The 20452-nt window shown below is 30.6% G+C and overlaps 1 protein-coding gene and 1 long non-coding RNA gene across 3 annotated transcripts in view; one reads left to right on the top strand and one right to left on the bottom strand.

The window, feature by feature from the left end:
* The window catches only part of Mcm2 (DNA replication licensing factor Mcm2), a 63485-nt gene extending 48421 nt beyond the window's left edge, over window positions 1-15064 (bottom strand). For both annotated transcript variants that reach the window (XM_035371495.2, XM_035371496.2), the window contains exons 1-4: window positions 14907-15064; window positions 9133-9317; window positions 4987-5156; window positions 3809-3894 (exon numbers count right to left, since the gene is read on the bottom strand). In XM_035371495.2, the coding sequence (XP_035227386.1) occupies window positions 3809-3894; window positions 4987-5156; window positions 9133-9317; window positions 14907-14912 (447 nt within the window). In that variant the 5' untranslated portion in view covers window positions 14913-15064. The remainder of the gene's footprint in view (window positions 1-3808; window positions 3895-4986; window positions 5157-9132; window positions 9318-14906) is intronic.
* Window positions 15065-16055: 991 nt separating this feature from the next.
* On the top strand, window positions 16056-19855 carry LOC118199602 (uncharacterized). Its single transcript, XR_004759965.2, has 4 exons — window positions 16056-16271; window positions 17932-17969; window positions 18540-18593; window positions 19630-19855. It is a non-coding gene; the product is annotated as an uncharacterized LOC118199602 (long non-coding RNA).
* The last annotated feature ends 597 nt before the right edge of the window (window positions 19856-20452 follow it).

The raw sequence follows: 20452 nt of genomic DNA, 5'->3' as shown, positions 1-20452 counted from the left end.
TGGAATACTAGTGAATCAACTGCCCAGTTGCAAAAGATTATGGCACAATCTTCTGCAGGGGGTCATAGGTGACCTACTTGACTCAATGCCACACCATGTTTCGAATTGCAGAGGTGGCTATACTACTTACTGATTTATAACATTTTTCCTGCTATATCTTCTTAACAAAACGATCTTTTGTTCTGAATTTGTAATCACTTGTTTATCTCCTCATACACATTTTATGTTTTGTGATAGTAGTTTGTTTCCTTCTGGATGCATATATTTTTTGGGTACAGATTGTATTTTTGTAGGCCTTAAGAATAGGGAAGTAAAGCATCTTATCCAATTATCAACTCCTATGGATGACAAAAAAAGACCTAAAAAAAAACAAAAAAAAAAAAAAAAAGGCTTAAATCTCAGCAGACTTGCACCAATCATTCCAGCAGAAGTTTGAAAGGACTGAGTACTCTTTAGTTAGATAATCAAGAGATAAAAGTCACAGAGCATTTAAAAACTTAAATTGCTTATCAATTTTTCAAGTCATATTAATATTTTCAAATACAGTTGTACATTATGCATATTAGTGCATACTTTTTAAGTCAAGATGTCATAATTTTGTAAATACTGTACTACATAGCGTTTGATTTAGTAAGGGTCCTAAATTTTAATATATATATATATTTTTTTTTTTTAATGTGGGATAGAAACTGCAAGGTCATGCTAATCAATTACTGGTGCTAAATCACACTGTTTGTCAACATTTTTTTCCTTTCATTTTTCCAATTACAGTCTTACACATACTTTATGACAGCTTTAGAATTACACGGTTCCTCAATTTTCATAAAAAAAGGGAGAGAGAAAAAATTCTTTTTTTTTTTTTTTTTTTATTTTATTTTATTTTGCTTATTTGAGCTTTTTAATGTTAATAGAATGCCAGATACGCTTTTACTGTATATATTATTATGCCCTTATATTATTATGTCCTTGTATACATTATTATGTCCTTATATATTCATATTTATGTAACATTATATGATATATTAATTATTCAAATTTCATTACACATACTTCATATATAATTTTTATATTAAATGATTAAATTATATAATAAAATGTATAAAATAATAATTTATATATGTCTGATATGTGAATTTGCATGCACAAATTACATTTATGTGCACTACAATATTAAGTTTTCCCTTTTATCTAATGACATTAATATTTCAGCCAATAGTTTGAAAAGTCTTTAGTAGTCATAAAGTAAATTAAACCTATTTTAATAGCTACATCAATCAACAATACTCCTCAGATTCAGCATTATCGGTATTGTCATATGCACGACAGAAAAAACTTCTAGAACAAAAAACTGATATATTTTATAAAGAGTTGCTGAATTTTGTGTTTTTAAAAAGTATCAAGTTTTTAAATTATGTTAATTATTTAACTACAGCAAAGCATGGTGCAGTTGTCTACTTTAAGAGTATTATTCTGAAGAGCATACTTAACTACTTCCCTTAATTTCTCTATGAGGTCTCTCATAGAGAATTTCTTGAGAGTTTGGTTAACTTTACTTGATTGCGGCAAAGCTCTCAAGGACTGCCTAATAGATGCCTCTCAAGGATGCCTAATAGGAGAGAGATAACTTCATGGAAGAGCTTCAAAGGGAAACTGGTTCATACACATACAATATGTCGGGAAAACCATGAAAAAACCCATGCAGCCAACACATTTGCCAGGATTCAAACCCTGGATGCAACTACCAGTCTTCAGAGACTTTATTGTTTGACTGCTGGTGGATCAGTTTCCCAACAGAATAGCTGATATTTAAATATGAAAACTGACATAATACTACAGTGCAAAGTCCGAAATCCGGACTCGTCGGGACTTCGGAGATTCCGTATATTAGATCATCAATTTAAAACTGGTAAGATGGCATGCAGAAATTATACATATAAAAATATGAAATCATAATTTATGAAATAAAGAACGATTATAATCTAAAGGGTATCAAATTTACAACAAAAAAAAGTAAATTTACAAAAAAAGCTTAATATTTATTTGTTTACTTTATTAAATATTTCTTTCAATGTAAGCTGTTTAAGTTGCTTCCACAAAAAATTCAAAAAGTTCCTTTTTATGTCATATATAGTCGACTTTCCAATGCCATAACTCCTTGCATAATTTTAAGACAGTTATGCCTTTATAAATTTTTCGCAGCAATTCCAATTTTTGTTTAATGGACATCGAAACATGGTTCCGCTTTGTAGATTCTCTGGCAGCTCCAGAATTGGAAACTCTTTTCAACATAATCAAAAGTTCAAGCGTATCTTTTATAAAATTGCTGTAATAATAACAGTCTGCTAAAAAATAATAAGCTGGATCAAATTAGAAGATTAGGGAGCAGTGCAGTCTGCTACATTAACTGAAATGCCTTAGAATCAGTAATGATGATTTTAGCCTAGCTTAATAGCGTCCGTTATACATTATTGGCTGTGTATCACAAGATTGGTGACGAAAGCCAAGTTGTTTTGCTAAATTTTGTCTTGTTCCTATTACATACTAAATTAAGCCTGAATTGTATTAGTTTAGTTATTTACTATACCTATGTTTATTTCTTGCACATACTTAAAACTAATCTGAGTCCTGAATGAATAAACTCAAACATATACATATCTAGAGCCAGCGCTCGATACCGCCTGATGCAATCTCTACGGGTCCTTAATTCTGCTACAAAACACCTTTCTAAGTTCTAAATTTTCACCATGCCTAAACTTTGGATCCCAGTGCTTTCCCTAAATCATAAAAAAACTTCTCATCCCTTAATTTTGCAACTCGGTGTTTCACCAAATTCCGAAAATTTCGTCTTCCCTAAATTCTGCCAATCGGTGCCGACATTATTTTGCCACTGCTTCTGGGTTTATGGTGAATAACACATCAGTTATTCTTAATTAAAATAGCACTAAATGTAATCTTTTGGCCTATGAGTTTCATCAACAAAATCTATTTTTAGCGTACGAAAAGAAATTTTTGTTGAATTTTTCCTTGTCATTATTTCTTAGAGCATTTAAAAATTTCTAATCATCGCCAAGCGTAATGTTAGCATAAAAGGTTGCCATACTCTTGTTATTCAATTACTAATATAAAAAAATTTAGACATCACTGCATGAGTTATTACTGAAGCTGTCATGTATTAATAAACATGCGGTGATGAAAGCATAGTGAATAATGACTCTCCAAGTCGGCATCAGGGGTATAAAATAGGTGAATGGTTTTGGTTTGAGATGTATGCCAATCAGATACCCAGCTAGGGAGCCACATTATTATTAATCTCACAAATTTATGCTTGCATGATTGTTTTCCCATAACAAGGTATTTTATTTAGTGCCTAAGTGAAATTAAGAATCTGAATTTTTAAGTGAAAATCTTCACAGGTTTTATTATGGAAGGAAAAATCAAGTGCGCATGCGTAAATCATATTAAAAGAAATGTTTGTGGCTTTGAGGTCAGGATTTTAGATCATTCCGGATAATGGGCATCCGGATTTCGGACTTTGTACTGCATTCCATGGGGAACTGTTGACACATTTTGATAAGAATGGGTATTCTTAAATATAATACATTGACTAAATATTACACTTCAATTTATATCTTAGAATAAAAATTTTTGTTCATCAGTTGATAAAAGTTGATCAGTTGATGTATCTTAACACTGTCAACAGAATTTTTCAGTTTGATTAGTAGTAGTCTTTTTACAATAATCTTGGAGTTAAGTATATAAATTTGAAAAAAGAGATTAAATAAAGTAATTTAAAGTACATATAACTTACTTCTTCATCAGCAGCAACACCTTCTGCAGCTCTTTCTGCTAAACGTCTTCGACGAGCCGGTCTTTCTTCTTCTTCATCAGATTCATCTAAATTTTCAAAATTCATGAGTTTTGTGCCAAAATACATTAACACATCAAACTGAACATAAATGACAGTAGCTAAAGTATTTTCCTTCCCCTTTCTAAAATTATCTTAAGAAAAGCCAGCATTATCTATTGCAGTCTACTTGGATAACATGAAACATTTTACGAAAAAATACTAAATTAAATCTACTTAACTTATAGAATAACACTGCATGCTTTAGTCTACAAAATCTTCATATAAATGACAATATAAATGTAACTAATATGTACAGCATAAATATAAAATATTATGATTGAATGTATGAAAGATCAAGATTTGAACAGGGAACACTTTATTACTGGTTTTTCTTCTAAGTATCTTATATGTGGCTTGATACACTCAATTCCTGGATGCCTTCATAAAAGTCAGCTGTTAAAATACTTTTATTTTAATTTCATTCCTTTCACATCTGGAATGCTCTCAAAATGGTACTTTTTAAGGTGAAACTTCACTTTACAGAACAAAAATTATCGACAAACAACAAACCTGACAGAACTCAAAACATTTGCACATCTCTACAAAACTGTTTGAAAACATATTGTTGACTAAACAAAGAGAAGGCATATACAACAAATAATGACTGCATAATATCAAACCAAAAACTCCATTTAAATTAAGCTGACCACATTTTAAAGGCAGCAAGTTGAGATGTGTTAGTAATCATTGCTGCGGGTTCTCATATGGGATTAAGTGAAAATATTCAATCCTAGTATTGTGCAGACACATAAATAAGCTTGAACAAAATTCATCTGTAACTGAATTTGAATTAAGTAATTTTAACAGTAATTTTAATGCAGAAAAAATTTATTTCTGCATTGAACAATTAAATTTATATTTGAAAATATTTATATTGCCAACAAAAATAACTGATTATATATAAAAAGTAATGTGATTTGCAATTTTTCAATCTAGAGATTGATATATTTATTTTCATTAATTCGAGAAACCAGGTTTTAGAACAGCAAACTGAGAAGGAAAATGCATTTTACAACATAGATGCAAATTAGTACAAAAATAAGATTTTGCTATAATAAAAAAAATCTACACAAATTTACCAAAGAGTAAGCCTCGTCTCATGCGCCCAACTGCACGTCCCTCTTCACGATCACGCTGCCTCATTGCTTCTTCAGCAGCCCGACGTTCACCCTCAGATAAGGCAGAATACTCAGAATCATCCAATATATCAGCATCATAACGATCCAAAGCAGGAATTGCTCGATAATCACTAAAAATAAAGTAAATGGCTTTTATGTAAAGAGGTTACAGGTCATATGATGAGGTTGTAAATTGAAAGTAATAGCATATGCAGAAGAACGTGGAAACAAAGAAGCTAAGCAGTATTTCGGCCCTGCATCAACAGAAAAAAAAAAAATCATTTGCGATTGGCGGGCTAGTAAAGCAGAATTAAAAACAAGAGGAAAAAGAAGAGGAAGACTAAATGTGTAAATACAGAACTGAATGCAAAATGGCCAAAACTAGTAGATGATGTATTGAAATGGATTCAAGGACACTATCAACATTGCATTTAAAACAAAAGTGATTCAAATACAAGCTCATAAGTTTGCACTACAGTGAAACTTAACAGACTTTGGAACTTAACAGAAGAGTGGAGTTGGTTGGTGCTACAGGTTTATGAAACGTCGTGGACTTTGCATGCAACACAAAACCAAAATATCTCAGAAAATTCCACAAGAGTATGAACAGAAAATCACTTTATTATTCCACACTGAAAGAAAACTAGCGTGGAACTAAGCCAAATAGTGAATATGGACAAAACTCCTCTAACATTTGATGAGCCGAATAACAGAACTGTTGCCATGAAAGGTGCTAAAATTGTAACTATAAAAAAAATGGACATGAAAAAATGTACTACACTGTTGTCCTTTCATGTTGTGCTGACAGTAGTAAACTTAATCCAATGATAATTTTCAAGTGCAAAACAATGCCAAAACCTTCTGAAATACTGCCAGGTGTTGTTGTTCATGGACATGACAAAGGTTGGATGGACGAAGCTGGTATGAAATTATGGATTAACAGAGTGTGAGAGAGGAGGAAAGGTGCTTTATTGAAGAAGAGTTTTCTTCTAATATTAGATCAGTTTAGTACTCATTTGAAAAATTCTGTGAAAGAGAAAGTGAGATAGGGAAATAGAGAGCTTACTTGTTATACCAGAAGGATTTACTTCCCAATTGCAACCTCTTGATGTCTTGATAAATAAACCCATTTCAAGTGTATAAGAGGGAGGACTGGATGAAACCCAACATGAATTCACACCGGAGCTTTAAAACGGCTTACAATCAAACAAGTGTGCCAGTAGAAAAAACCGTTGTGGTCTAGAGAGAAGATATTATCTTTGCAACCTAATTATTTTTAATCTAATCTTAAATTTAAGGTGCATCTAATAGTCCATAAAATATGGTATATGGAAAGCCCAGAACTAAAAAGGAACTGGACCTGTCCAGTCTGAAGAGATGACTGAAGCAGAGAATTTCTGGATCAAAATGGCTCAGAAAGAAGAATTTAAAGAGGAAACAAAGAAATTAAGGCTGAAAAAAGGCATAGACAATTTCGGAAATATTTGCATCAAATCCATTTGTTAACTCAAATGGAATATTCACAGTACATGAAAAGCTTCAAAATGCTGGCTTGAGCTATAGCCAAACACATCCATCAATATTGCCTGAGAAGTGCCATTTGACAGATCACATAATTAAAAATCTTAACAAAACGCTAGAAATTTCAATGTAGCTGAAACTTTAATTCAAGTTAGAGAGAAATTTTAGATACTAAAAGAAAATTTTAGAAATTCCTCTAAAAAAGAGGAATATTAATAAGTACATTACTTGCTACAGATTTAGAACTAAGCTACCATGTCAAGATATCACTTCGTTACCTACCGAAAGAATAACAGGCAAATCTCTTCAAAGGATGAAATTGACAGAGGTTATATAACTCTTTACATATGCACTGTAACAAGAGTGGTGCAGCTTTAACTGGTGTTGACCCTAACAGCGAAATATTTCTTTTTCTGTCATTTAGAAGATTTATTTCAAGAGAAGTCAAGTGTTATATTCAGAAAATGCAAAAGTTTTCAAAAAAGGGCAGATAACATTTTATAAATGCTATGGAATACCATCAAGGACACAGATGTTCAAAATTATTTTGGTAATAAAAGTATTGAGTGGAAATTCATTGTAGGGAAGGCAGCCTGGTAAGATAATTTCTGGGAAAGGTTTAGTTAGATCTACCAGGTCATGTTTAAAGAAAATACTTATGAAGGTTTCTTAAATTTGAAGAATTGGAAACAATTTTAATTGAAATTGATGCAGTATTAAATTTAAGATCACTAACTTATGTTTATAGTAAAGTTGGAGAATCAGAACCCCTTATACTAGGTCATTTTCTATTTGAAGAAAGACTGACATTGTTGCTATGTAGCAAAATTCTTGAACCAGATTCAGTTAAAGAAATTTAAACAAAGCAATACAAATATTGGCTAAAATCATAAAAGTTTTTGGAAAAGATAGAAAAAACAATAATTTGCTTGGAATTAAAAACATAAGGCAAATTCAGATAGCTAAAGCCATTACAGATCTTTTGAAGGGAAATGTTCTAGTACATAAGGAAGAGCTTCTAAGGTTATTATGGAAGATGGAAATTGTATAGGAGTGTTATCCAGGACAAGATGGAAAGATAAGGGCTTACACTATCCATTTAGCTAATGGAAACAATCTTTGTCATCCTATGCAATTATTGTACTCTTTAGAAGTCACTTGAACTAAATGAACTGAATGCAGTGAATTTAAATTATAAACATTCAAACTTTTAGTATTTAATGTTTAAGATAACTTTAATGTTTAGTCCAATCCTTTGATGAACCAAGAGTTCATCAAGGAGGAGGATGGTACAGTTTCATTTTGCTGGCCATGAGAAGGTGCAGCTTTTTCATTTTATGTTTATTGTTTTTTCCTACTGATTTGCCAGTATTTTCATTGAGACGTAATGACAATCACATAAAAAAGATTAATGTTCTTCAGTAAGCAAACGAATTGTAAATAACTATAAATAAAATTTTCTGTGTGATAAAAAAGGCAAAGAATTCCAAGTATCCTAAGTATTTCTTGAAGAAAATAAAAAAAAAAAAAAAAAAACTTTTCTTATCAAATATTGTTATATGTTGAAGGAAATACTAAATAAATAAAACAAATTACAAACTTGGAAAAAACAAAAGATCTTTTTAACTAAAAGGATATTTTGTGGATCATGTAAAACTTCAGCATACCACAGAACATAATTCCAATGCCCTTTGAAAACAATTCTACTTATTACATATTTTAACCAAGTGAGTTAAAGAAATCAAGAAAAGTTGTGTTCTATTGTTCAATGTTAAAGCAAAAAAGTTTACTTTCTTATTATTTACAACGCCACTGAGAAGTCACAAATTCATTGGTGACTACAGAGAAACTTTTGTTTGGTAAATTTTATGTCTTTCAACAATGCATCTTTTATTTTATTTGAGTACCTTTACATCTATTTCAACAGTACATCCAGTGCTGCCAATTTTGTTGCATTCATTAAAAAAAATCATTACTTTTTTTGAGAAATCTTTCTATGATTTTTTTGCTCTACTGTTCTTCCCAACATGCACAGCAATCTGTTTTTGTTAAAAAAAACACATCAGAGCATTGCACAGCTTGGCAATGCACCCAGACCACAATAACGAAATGTCATCATACAAACCAATATCATGCAAATAAAAATAGGCAAGCTCTACAGCTGCACTACGATTCGTAATGACAAAAACAAATGCTTTCAATGCAAAAAGAAATACTAGTAAGAAAAATTAATGTTGAATTTTAAAAATGCAAATCAATTTGTACTCAAACATGCATATGCTGTGCACATACCTGGATTGCCACATAAATACTTTTTGGCTACATAGTGCTTTACCTCATCAAGACTTTTCACAATTTTATGGTAGATGTGCAAATATTCAAAAAGTACCCCAAATGTCTAAAGAGATTTTGGGTTACAAAGATCAATTTAAATTAACTGTACACTGAATAAATTCTTATTAATCAGTCCATATGTATTTATTTTGGAACTAAAATAACTGCAAAATATATCAGTAATAAAAATAAATTTACAACACAAATCACAATAAAGCATAAGGTCTGGAAGTACAGTTTATATATACTTACGCTTCTAGATTATCACCAAACAGTTCTTCTCCATCTTCTTCCATGACTTGTTCTTCCTCTCCCATGCCACCAATTAATTCTGATTCATCTTCAAAAGCAGGTAAATCTCGTGCAGGACTTGAAGTTAAAGCATTACTTCGCGGAGACGCAATTCCATTCTCATTAACTTCAGATGTCGAGTCAGTCTACAAACAAAATACATCTTACTTGTACAAAATTAGATTCAGTTATACTTACTAAACAATTATTTATTGAACATATAGAAATGATCATTATTTAACTTGCAATTCTAACACATCCTATAAATTAAATGTCAAACAAGTTTAATTAATTTACAACATATAGAATTTTTTTAAATTTACAAACAATCAAAATAGCAAAAAATAAAAAATAAATATTACATTAACCTTAAAGATAATATAAGGTTAGTTCACTTTAAATGCAGAAATACAGACAAATGTCAACTACTGATAGGCTGACATAAATGAGAAAATGAAAAGGCTTACTTGGTTCTCTGTTGAGAAGCTTCACAAATAATTCCTAAATAAAATAAATGAATTTACAAAAGCATGGGCCATCTGTGCTAAGAAATGCCTTTTGGACATGGGAAAATTATGAAAACCTCAAGCAGCCAGCCTGTTTGCCAAGCACCAGTGTTAAAAAATCTTATCCACTAGCATACTTCTAAAAAATCCCAAAAGAAGCTAGTAATCAAGGGGAGAATGAAGGGAGGAATATATTTATAATCATCAGATGGACAGGAACACCCTGGAATGTCTGTGATTTACAATTATGTCCAGAATTTTAAAGTTAGAAAGATTGTCTGTCTAGTTAATCAAATTTATCACTAAATAATATTGGTTCTAGAAGAACTACAAAGCATTTAGTCTTTACAAATGGATGAGTTACAGATATCAACAGTAAAGAAACATCTGAACTTGAAACTGAATTGCAAATATACATGTAACACTTTTGGGGACATATAAAATCCAACAAAAGGTTTCTAAGGAATATACTATCTAGTACAAAAGTGTGCAAAAGTGAAACTAAAACAAGAAACCCATCAGTGTAATATTTATAGTGGACACAATACAAAAGATATGCAACCTACTTTTCAATACCTTGAATATTTTATAATTCTTGCTATATGATTTTCCTATTACAGTCAAAAGTCGTTAATTCGGACACCCATAATCCGGACCTCAAAGCTAAAAACTTTCTGCACATGCGCCGTGTTGACACATGCGCATAGACGTTTAAGCGTGCGCGTAAGACTTTACGACTGTGCGCATGCGCGTTTTGTGTATAACGGACGGTATAAGCTAAAATTATCTAATTATCTATTTCAGTTAATGTTGATTATTGCATTGTTCCTTAATCTTTGAATTGGATTTGAATTATTTTTTGCAGACTGTAAGAGCAATTTTATAAAAGTAAACTTGAACTTTCGATTATGTCAAATAGAATTTCCGATGCTGGAGCTCCCAAAGGATCTACAAAACGAAAGTATGTTTTGATGTCCATCAAACAAAAAGTGGAATTGCTGCAAAAAATGGATAAAGACATGAAGAAGGTGACACAGAGGTTAGTGAAAATGAAAAAATTTCGATTCACAAGTTAGTCGGTATTCTCGGCACAGCAATTACGGGACTTGAACAGCGGAACTTTGTAACTGAATAAGAAATTATGTCTGTTTATAGAATTAAAGAGAAAGTATTATCACATAAAATGAAGCAACTTAAATAACTTACATTAAAAGAAATGTTTAATAAAGTAAACAAATAAATACTCGTATTAAGCTTTTTTTTTTTTTTTTTTGTAAATTTTGATAACCTTTAGATCATAATTGTTTTTTATTTCATAAATTACGGTTTCATATTTTTAATTTTAGAATTTCTGCATACCATCTTACGAGATTTAAAATGATCCGGAAAAATTGATAATCCGGAATCGCCGAAGTCCTGACGAGTCCGGATTAACGACTTTTGACTGTATTTCTTTATGTCAATTTTATCTATCATACAGGCTTGTATAATGTGGTATATGTCGTAGGCTTTCTAATTAATGAAATTAATATTTCATAAAGTGCCATGGACATCCATGAAATGGGAATAAATAATTACATCAATAAATTCTTATTTAATTTTTTTAATTAAAAGGGTTATAAGAAGATTATACAATATAGTATTGTATCAATACAAAAACACGTTTTGTACATATACTTTATAGACATAAATACTAAAGCACATTTTTTACTCAATGCCAGCATAGTCATAAATTAACTGCTAGTATTTTTTGGATTCTCATTCAGGTACTACTGTTATATGGGCCCTCAAGTCGCCAAATGCAGCGATATCTGTTGTGCCCTGGTTTTTGGTGCAATTGCGTATTCTGCGATGGTTGGGGGGGGGCAATGTTGGTTTCTATAGCAAACCTTTTTATGTGGAAACTTGGATTTTACTGTACTGGTTTCAATTGCAGTTGGTTCGTGATTTATGATATAATGAAACACATGTTGGCAAAATTTTTAGTCAGGTGCCTGGTACAACTATTTTTTCGAATGGCTGGAAATTCTACAAGTATTTAGGAGAAGAAGGTTTTGAACATTTATTTGTGAAAGATAGTATCAGTTTTGTGGATAGTGAGTGTGGCTGTCATACAAGTACGATAGAGAGATTACGTGGTGGCATGTTAAAGCTACATTGCCTACTTATAATCAGAAATGCAATTTTGTGTTTTATTTGGTGGTTTATATATTTTTCCATTGTTGTTCTGAAACAGGAGATGCTTTTTAAAAAATTTGTTATGAAATTGTTTTGGTGATGTTTGAAATTGGTATTTCTGCTGTTCAAAGAAGCATTCATTCATGGTAAGTGCATTTTATTTTATTTTATTCTTGATCTAATTTTGGCCCACCAGCGGCCGAGCGGTAAAGTCGCTGAACACTGGTAGTTCGGTCCGAATCCCGCGAACAGGCTGGCTGCATGGGTGTTTTCTTTTTTTTTCCCCAATGTGTAACGTGTATACGAGCCAGTTTCCCTTTGAAAGCCCTCCACAAAGGCATCCCTCCCCTTAAGCAGATAGCCCTCGAGGCTTTGCCATAATTAAATAACCTAACCTAACCATGATCTTATTTTGTAGAATGTTATGTTCATTGTCTTTTTATTATGAATTTATGTCGTTATTGTTGTTTTTTTGAATTATTTGAAATTTATTTTAATTTATTTTGTTGATTAGTGCGCAATGCCTAGATTTTACAGTTCATAGATGTTTTTTAAAGTTTAAACACAACACTGTATACATGGTATTCTTGAAATTTATTGTTATGTTAATTTATTAAAACAAGGTATGCGTAGTTCGTAGATTCCTTCGCTGCCTAGATTGTGCAATTTGTAGATGATTTTTTTCAAGTTTAAACAGAACACTGTGTACATGGCATTCTTTGTAATTTATTGTTGTTACATTAATTTATTTAAGCTAGGTCTGCGTAGTTTGTAGATTCCTTTGCTGCATAGATTGTGAAATTCTGTGGTTTTTTTTTTTTTTTTTTTTTTTTTTTTTTTTTTTTTAGTTAAAACATATTGCTGTGTACATGGATTCTTGTCAAATATTTTTGGTTAGAAATTTTGGCGTTTTTGCTATCTAATTTTTTTTTTTTTTTTTTTTTTTTCCGAATTTTTAGCTTAAACTGAGTGTTCAAAATGTGGTTTTTGCACATGCAAAAATTTTTTTGGAGACATTTTAGGCTTAAAGTTTGAAATGTAGACAAAACATTTAGATAGTAATATGGCATTGTGGAGTTTCTCGACAAAAATATTTGGTGAGAAATTTGTCACCAAGCGAGGCCATATATGTGAGTAGTTCCCTCATTCCTAAATTACCTACACAGCATGTAATTACTGCGTGCTAATCACGGCTTAGAGAGAAACTTGGAACTCCTAAATTACAGTAGCATTATATACATATGTTTATGTTTAATTGATTATGTCAGAGCATATTAGGGCTATATGACTGACTGAACTTCCTGTACTGCCATTAGAGGCTTAACAGGGCTTAGTGGTGCTACTTAAATATAGAAACATCGAAATCTAAAACAAGGCCTAAATCAGGTCCATAAGAAGCAGAACAACCAACATACTACCTGAAATAACTTTAAATAGAATTAAAAATTAAAATATGAACTTAAAGTCTAGAAGCTGGTGAGATTTACCAGTTACACAAACAAATAACACTTTATTACATACTTCGTAAAACAAAATATAACACGTTACGTACATGCATAAAAATATGTTTTTAACAGACTATCATAAACACCATAATCTTTCTTAAAACAAACAAAATTTTAAACACAATCAATATATAAATTTGTTTCATGTACAGATACATATTTCATGAAATTTCACAATTTCAATTTAGTCACTGTATTTTTACATAGATCCTTTAGAGTATTAAATTTAGCAAGATTTGAAATAAATCTTAGAACAATATTTTTCATAGAAGAGCATCTAAATAACAAGTGCTGAAGATCGACATTACTGACGCCACAAGGACAGGCACAATTTTTAATTGAAAATCTATTATAATAAAATGGAAAATGTCCATGATTATTTAAAGTTTGGTTAAGATACCTGTCACATAGGCATCTTCTCTCACAGTTGAGATTAAATTATATGTGAATCTTCCTTTAGATTCTGGGTCATTCCACTTTGCTAGCCAAAGAGTCAAACTTTTCTTTTCAACGAGGATTTCAAATTGTCATAGGAAGTCTTTACTTCAAAATCAATAAATTGATTTTCAAAGGCAGCCTTTGCCAATCTATCTGCTAACTTGTTACCAATAGTCCCAATATGACTCTTCATCCAAAAGAGTTTAATATCTTTGAAAGTGTTAAGAAAAATATCTTTTATCTGTTTAATGAAGTTGTTACTTGGACAAACACTAGGGCTATATGCCTAAAGGAAAGGATGCTTAGTGGAGGACTAAGAGAAACTGGCTCGTATACATGTTACACATAGGAAAAAACAGAAACCCATGCAGCCAGCCCATTCACCTGGAATTGAAACAAGGTTGGAACAACCAGTGTTCAGTGATATTACCTCTCGGCTGCTGGTGGGGCCCGCGATTGTTAAATTATAGAAATATATCAGTACTGAGAGCTAAAGTAGGTAACTTAATAAAAATTTTCTGAATGTAAAAATGATGGAAAATATATGATACTATATGATATTAAACAGAAATGAAGAAAACAAATATAATTAAACTATATTCCAAACAAATACAATCTCAATTCCAGGAAACAAATTGTTAGATTACAACAAAACAATTAGCAAGTAATTTTGCAAGACATTATTTTTTTTTTTTTTTTTTTTTTTTTTTTTTTTAAGAATACAAACTATAAGAAACTACACCTATTTCTCACCTTTCTATCGATAACATCTATCAGACTTTATTATTATTTACTCATACTTTAAATTAGCATAATTATTTACTACTTTTAACACCCCTAGCCTATCAACTTCCTCTAAGTTGAGACGAATTTCTTTTTTAAAAGAATCCTTTTTTATGCTTTTATCCAACTTTAGATTAATATTAAAAATGCAAAGAAGAATGAAATATACTACTTCAGATTTACAGACATACAATAAATCACAATTGAAAAATGCATGCAAGAAAATTAATGAATTATTCTTTTGACACAGTCTGGTATATATTTTAAATAAAGCTTGAAACTAAACAATATTAAATAAAATAAGAAATAATACTGATTAACATACATCCATTGCTTGTTAATGACTGTAAATTCTTCAACTAAAGGAAAGACTAAGTATTTAATTAGCACAGACACCTCTCAACGAAATTACACAATGTACACAAAATGAATTTATTCGGTTTGGCGGGAATATTTTATTAACGGTTACAGTTACTTCTCTAAGACTTGTTGCCACTGTCTATTTAACATTATTGTGAAATCATAATCCGCTTACCCTCATATATCATTCCACCTTTAGGCCCACCAGCGGCCGAGCGGTTAAGTCGCTGAACACTGGTAGTTTGGTCCGAGGTTCGAATCCCGCGAACGGGATGGCTGCATGGGTGTTTTCGTGGTTTTCCCCATGTGTAACGTGTATACGAGCCAGTTTCCCTTAGAAAGTCCTCCACGAAGGCATCCCTCCTCTTAGGCAGATAGCCCTCGAGGCTTTGCCATAAACACACACACATTCCACCTTTATATGAACCACTGACTTCAGTTTATTCAAAGCTCTTTTCTTAATCCTCAGTCAAACAAAAGTCAAGGGAAATAATCTAAGAAAATTAGTGCTATTAGATACAAGAGGACTGTTCGCTAATAACATGACCTAACATAATACTTCTTCCCTGGAATCTAACTTTATCAATCATTTACTATCTCAGACAGAAGATAATTTCCCCTCTCCCTACTGTACGTTGAATGATACCAGCATAAAAATATAGTTTTTAGCCGTCATTTCACGATGTTCTAAACTCCTTGTGTTCTAAAAGCAAGAGTCACGGAGTAAAAACCAAGGAGGTTAGAATAGAAGGAGGGAGGGTTGCATGTTCCTAAAACGTACTCGCTGTACCTACTGCTGTGAGAACTGCTTCGCTGCTATTGGTTAGAAGAATTTAGATGTAACATAGAGCTTTCGACGTCATTTGTTTTGTCACGTGGTAAAGCTTCTCGTACTCCAGCCATACTTGTTCGGATTAGAGCGGTTATGTTTTAGGGGCGAATTCAAGTGCAACGCTCTGATAAATTGCAAATGTTAGCTCGCAAGAGGCGTTCCTGCTATCGTCTGCTAAAGTCGAATTCAAGTGCAACGCTTTACCGCTCTGGTAACTGATGACGTCAAAATTGCAATGGGGAGCTGGTTTGCTCTCGTGCCAGGAGAGCTTGTCCGATAAACTACATCAATATCCAATGAGACTGTGTGTCGATGTAAACAAAAAACATCAGTTCCCATGATTTCTCTGAGCTTATGGTCAAGTGTTTACTGCGTTGTAGTGTGGTGTAACGAATTGTTCCAGTCCTGAAAACGAAAGAAATATATTTCTTTTAATGTGTACAACTTTATTTACTTTATCCTGTAGAAAATTCCCTCCAAAGTAATCTACAGCAACAGGTGTGTGTAAAATATATTTTACTTTTCAGACAAAAATCCTTGCTTTTTCAAATATAAACCACATTTTTTTCCCATTTTCAAATTACAGCATTTGGTTTTAATTCTTCTAATAGTAAGTTTAATTTAAATTTCAAATTTGTGTTATATTTTTATTGTTTAATGCAGATGCATGATTCTTCAGTGACAGTAGGCATGTTTACCATATGAAAATTAACTAGTTCTTGAATTATATAGTAATTAATAAGCCCATCTATCTACAAGCAGATAAGCCTGCTGAACACCGCTATCCCAGTCTCTCTTTAAATCCAGGTGAAAAAGCTGGCTGCATGAGTGTTTTCTTCATTTTTTCAATGTATAACATGAATACTAAGTTTTACTTAGTCTTCCACGCAGGCATTCCTTCCCTTAGACATTCATTATGTGATGAAACAGTTAAGAGCAATTTTTAGATTTATATTGTACATCGTTGGGAAAATATAAAAATGAAATTAAAGGTATTTCAATGTAATACAATAAATAAAAAATTATATGAAACCCTGATAATTCTAATGTGATATTAATGTAATATATACATCCAGAGTAAAGGTTAATTTATAAATTATGCTTTATGTTCTGCTCATTATATTGTGCATTTACAGTGCACTTTCTGCTTCTTAAGTGAAAGTTTGGACCCATTCTCATTTGATATCAGTTATGTTCAGATTTATTTATTTCATAAAATTTCAAAAAACAATTTTTGGCTATTAAAAGCTACAAGTGCAGAAACAAAAGCTTAATTTCTTTACTGTAAGTGTGTCATGCTTCTCTGCTGATAATGAAAGTCGTCTTTTAATAAGATTTCTTTCATTGCATATATTAATTATATCTTTTACCATACTGGTTGCCATCTTTCATTGTGCATTCTTCAATATTTTTTGGTACTTAACGTATTAACACAAACACCTGGATCAGTTTGGTGGTCTTTATAAATGAAAAGAGAAAAATACTTATCAGGAGAAGTACGTTGTTTTTGCAGCTTGCTTTTAGCATAACCAAACTATCAATATTTATCTAAGTTGGCAAAATGTTATCAACATATCAAAGGAAAAAAACATTTAACAAATTTTAAAATACTAATTTGAATTATTAAATAAAAATTATATGATAGTTTAAAAAAAATATATTTTCCACAAATTTTTTGTCTAAATTTTGAGCACTTGTGCCAAGTGATCTGTTTTCACTTAAAAAATAAAATAAGAGAATTACATAAACTTTATACTGCATGCCTTGTCTATGTACCAAATTCATCTCATAGTTGTTTCTATTAGAAATTTTTGTACTAAAATGTTCTATTCCTGCAGAACTTTTAACACAGCTTCGTCTTTTGATGGTAAGCTCCACAAGCAGTATTTTAAATCTGAAATTAATCTAAAACAACTATTCGTATCTAAAATCCATTGGAACTTGACATACAACATAAGAAACACATATGAAAATGGTGACATTGCTTGAATGAAAAATTGTCATGAGCATGTTACCTGAAAAATTTTGATACATAATCGTTGTCAGAGTTTGGCACATTTTTGAAAATTTGGTAATTTTTATTAAGCTGGTTTCAATAATATGCAAATATCTTTTATTCTTATGATTGCTTCATTGTATACTTTTTCCCTTTCCCTAGAGTGCAGTACAATACCACAAGTTTTCCAGCCAAATGTGGTATGCATTTCAAGTTTCTATACGTTTATATAAATTTTAAGAGAGTAAAATATTGACAAAAACTGCATTAAGTTTTCAACTCTTGTTTTGTTTTTCATTAAAAATTTGCTACCATTATGTATAATTCATTTTTTTAATGTAAATGTTTTTAAGTATTTGTAGGATAAAGGCAAATTACACTTATTCATTCTTTCTTTGATATAATACATGTAGCTCTTTACCTGAAATTAATGTTTGTCAAATTGTTGTGCATAAATTAGAAGTATGCATGTTTCTCTTAAGTCAGTTTCAGGAACTATCTTTAATGAATTGTATAGAAAATTGTGGACGAGGTGTTAGGTGTATAGGAACGTGGTATATTATAAACATGTATAGTATCTCATAGTATATAAACTCATAACTTTGATTATGCAGTATGCTTTGTATATTATTTCTGAAAGCATGTATATTTCAATCAAGATTGTTGAGTAAACTTTTCTTGCTTTATGCTATCTCTGAAAGCATGTATATTTCAGTCAAGATTGTTGAGTAAATTGTGCTTATTTTATGCTTTTTTCTTTTTTACATTAGAAAATTCCACACCTTTATCACGAGGAAATCTGCAATGGCATTTAGGAATGACAAGTTTGTATCTATTGCATAAAATCTAATGTTTTCTGCATTCTTCTTTTCCTCCCAACAGAAAAACTTTAATGGTATAAATCAGCAGTTTTCAACCTTTTGACTGTAGTGTACCATCTAAGCAAAAACTGAAAAACATTAAGACTACCACTAATTTTACAATGATTATTTTTCAATTCCTCAATAGAAATATTAAAAACATATATATATATAATATATATTGCCATTTGCACACTCTTTGTATTAAATATGTACACATAAAGAACTATTAGATTAAAAACTGATGATTACTTAATTATCAAAATTAAATTTAATTAAATTAATTATTCACTTGATTATCAAAATTGCAGTTATAATACTTTAATATTTAATTTCTTTATGTCTGCTCTTATTTCATTTGATGGTAAATTAGGATCCACTTTTTATTTTGATGAGTATTTATATTTCAAATTTAACATGGAAAAAATCATTTTTCACACAAACAGGTTGTGCAAAAAGACAATACAAATTTGATAGCTTTATTTGAAATGCCTTTAAATTCTTTTTTTCGGTTCAGCCAAAAGTTAACAAGTGTGTCATTTTCCAAATCTTCAAGTCAATTTCGATCAAAGGAAATTTCTATTAACTATTCTTTTCTTTATGAGATTTTTGAATTTCATAGTTAAAAATATTTTGTTTCTTTGCATACCACCGGCTGAGAACTGCTGGTATAAATTAATTATAACAGATGTAAATTAATATTTCTCATACAAAAGAGTTATTTCAATTCTTTATTGCGAACATTATATACAGAGTATGTCTTTTATTAACAACAAGATTTTAAGAATTTAAAATAATAATCATTAAATCCTCTTGATCTATAAACAGTCTTAAAAATTATAAAGGGAAAAAAATTAAAAGTTAAAGAAATCAATATTATGAATTGTTCCTTTTTAGAGAAGTTTCATTGTTTAATTAATTATAAAAAGTGTTTTACATTATGAAATATAAAAATTAAGAATATTTGAATTTGAATGAATATTTTAAAATTTTCCCTCAGATAGAAGCTCAACTATTCGAAGCAGGAGACCGAAGAGAAAAAAGGAAGAGAGATGATATTACAGCTGCAGAAAAGAAAATAATTAAAACGCAGAAGAATATATTAATGTACTAAGTGAAATATGTTACTTGTATAAGCAATCAGTTCCAAATCAGTCTGCTGTCATAGAAAATCAAAATATAATTATTAATTTATTAAAAAAATAAATCATGCATTTCAAATATTACAGTGTTTTCATTCTTGTATGTATTTCTGCAGTGTGGGATTCATATTTTAATTGTAAAATTTACTACTTTCTTAATTTTATAAAATTTTGTGATTATAAAAATTATTTAAAAGAAATTCACAAATCCATTATATGACATAAGCATTATAATAATTCTAATACCACTATTATAAGTCTCGTGAAAATATTTATGCATTTTACACAGCAATTATCTTTTTCCTGGAGGAAAATGGGAATAAGACCTGTAAGAATCTCTAGTCAATGTATTACAAATTTTAATTTTCAGATATAACACGAAATGAATTAAATTGTTTTTCAATTATGTTAATAAGTTATATGAATGAGATGTGGTATTAAAAATTTCATTTCTTTTTATCATTGAAGAAATAACATTCGATATCCTACAGCTCCATAACAATGGCAGATAAAATTGACATTCTAATTTCGAAGTTGTAAAAATACAGAGATGACAACTATTAAAGTATGGCTAATGTCTAGTTTACAATAACAATGTTGAGTCGCGTACTACAAAGTAAGTGAATCAAACTGTATTTATTTTCCCCCTTCTCTTTTTTTTGGCTGAAAAACAATTTATTA

Source organism: Stegodyphus dumicola, chromosome 4, assembly GCF_044657685.1.
Source record: "Stegodyphus dumicola isolate Sdum_Otavi_A_Nest chromosome 4, ASM4465768v1".
In the NCBI taxonomy this organism is placed as follows: Eukaryota; Metazoa; Arthropoda; class Arachnida; order Araneae; family Eresidae; genus Stegodyphus; species Stegodyphus dumicola.
Note: the sequence above shows the minus strand (reverse complement) of the source record. Positions and strands in the feature narration are given on the sequence as shown.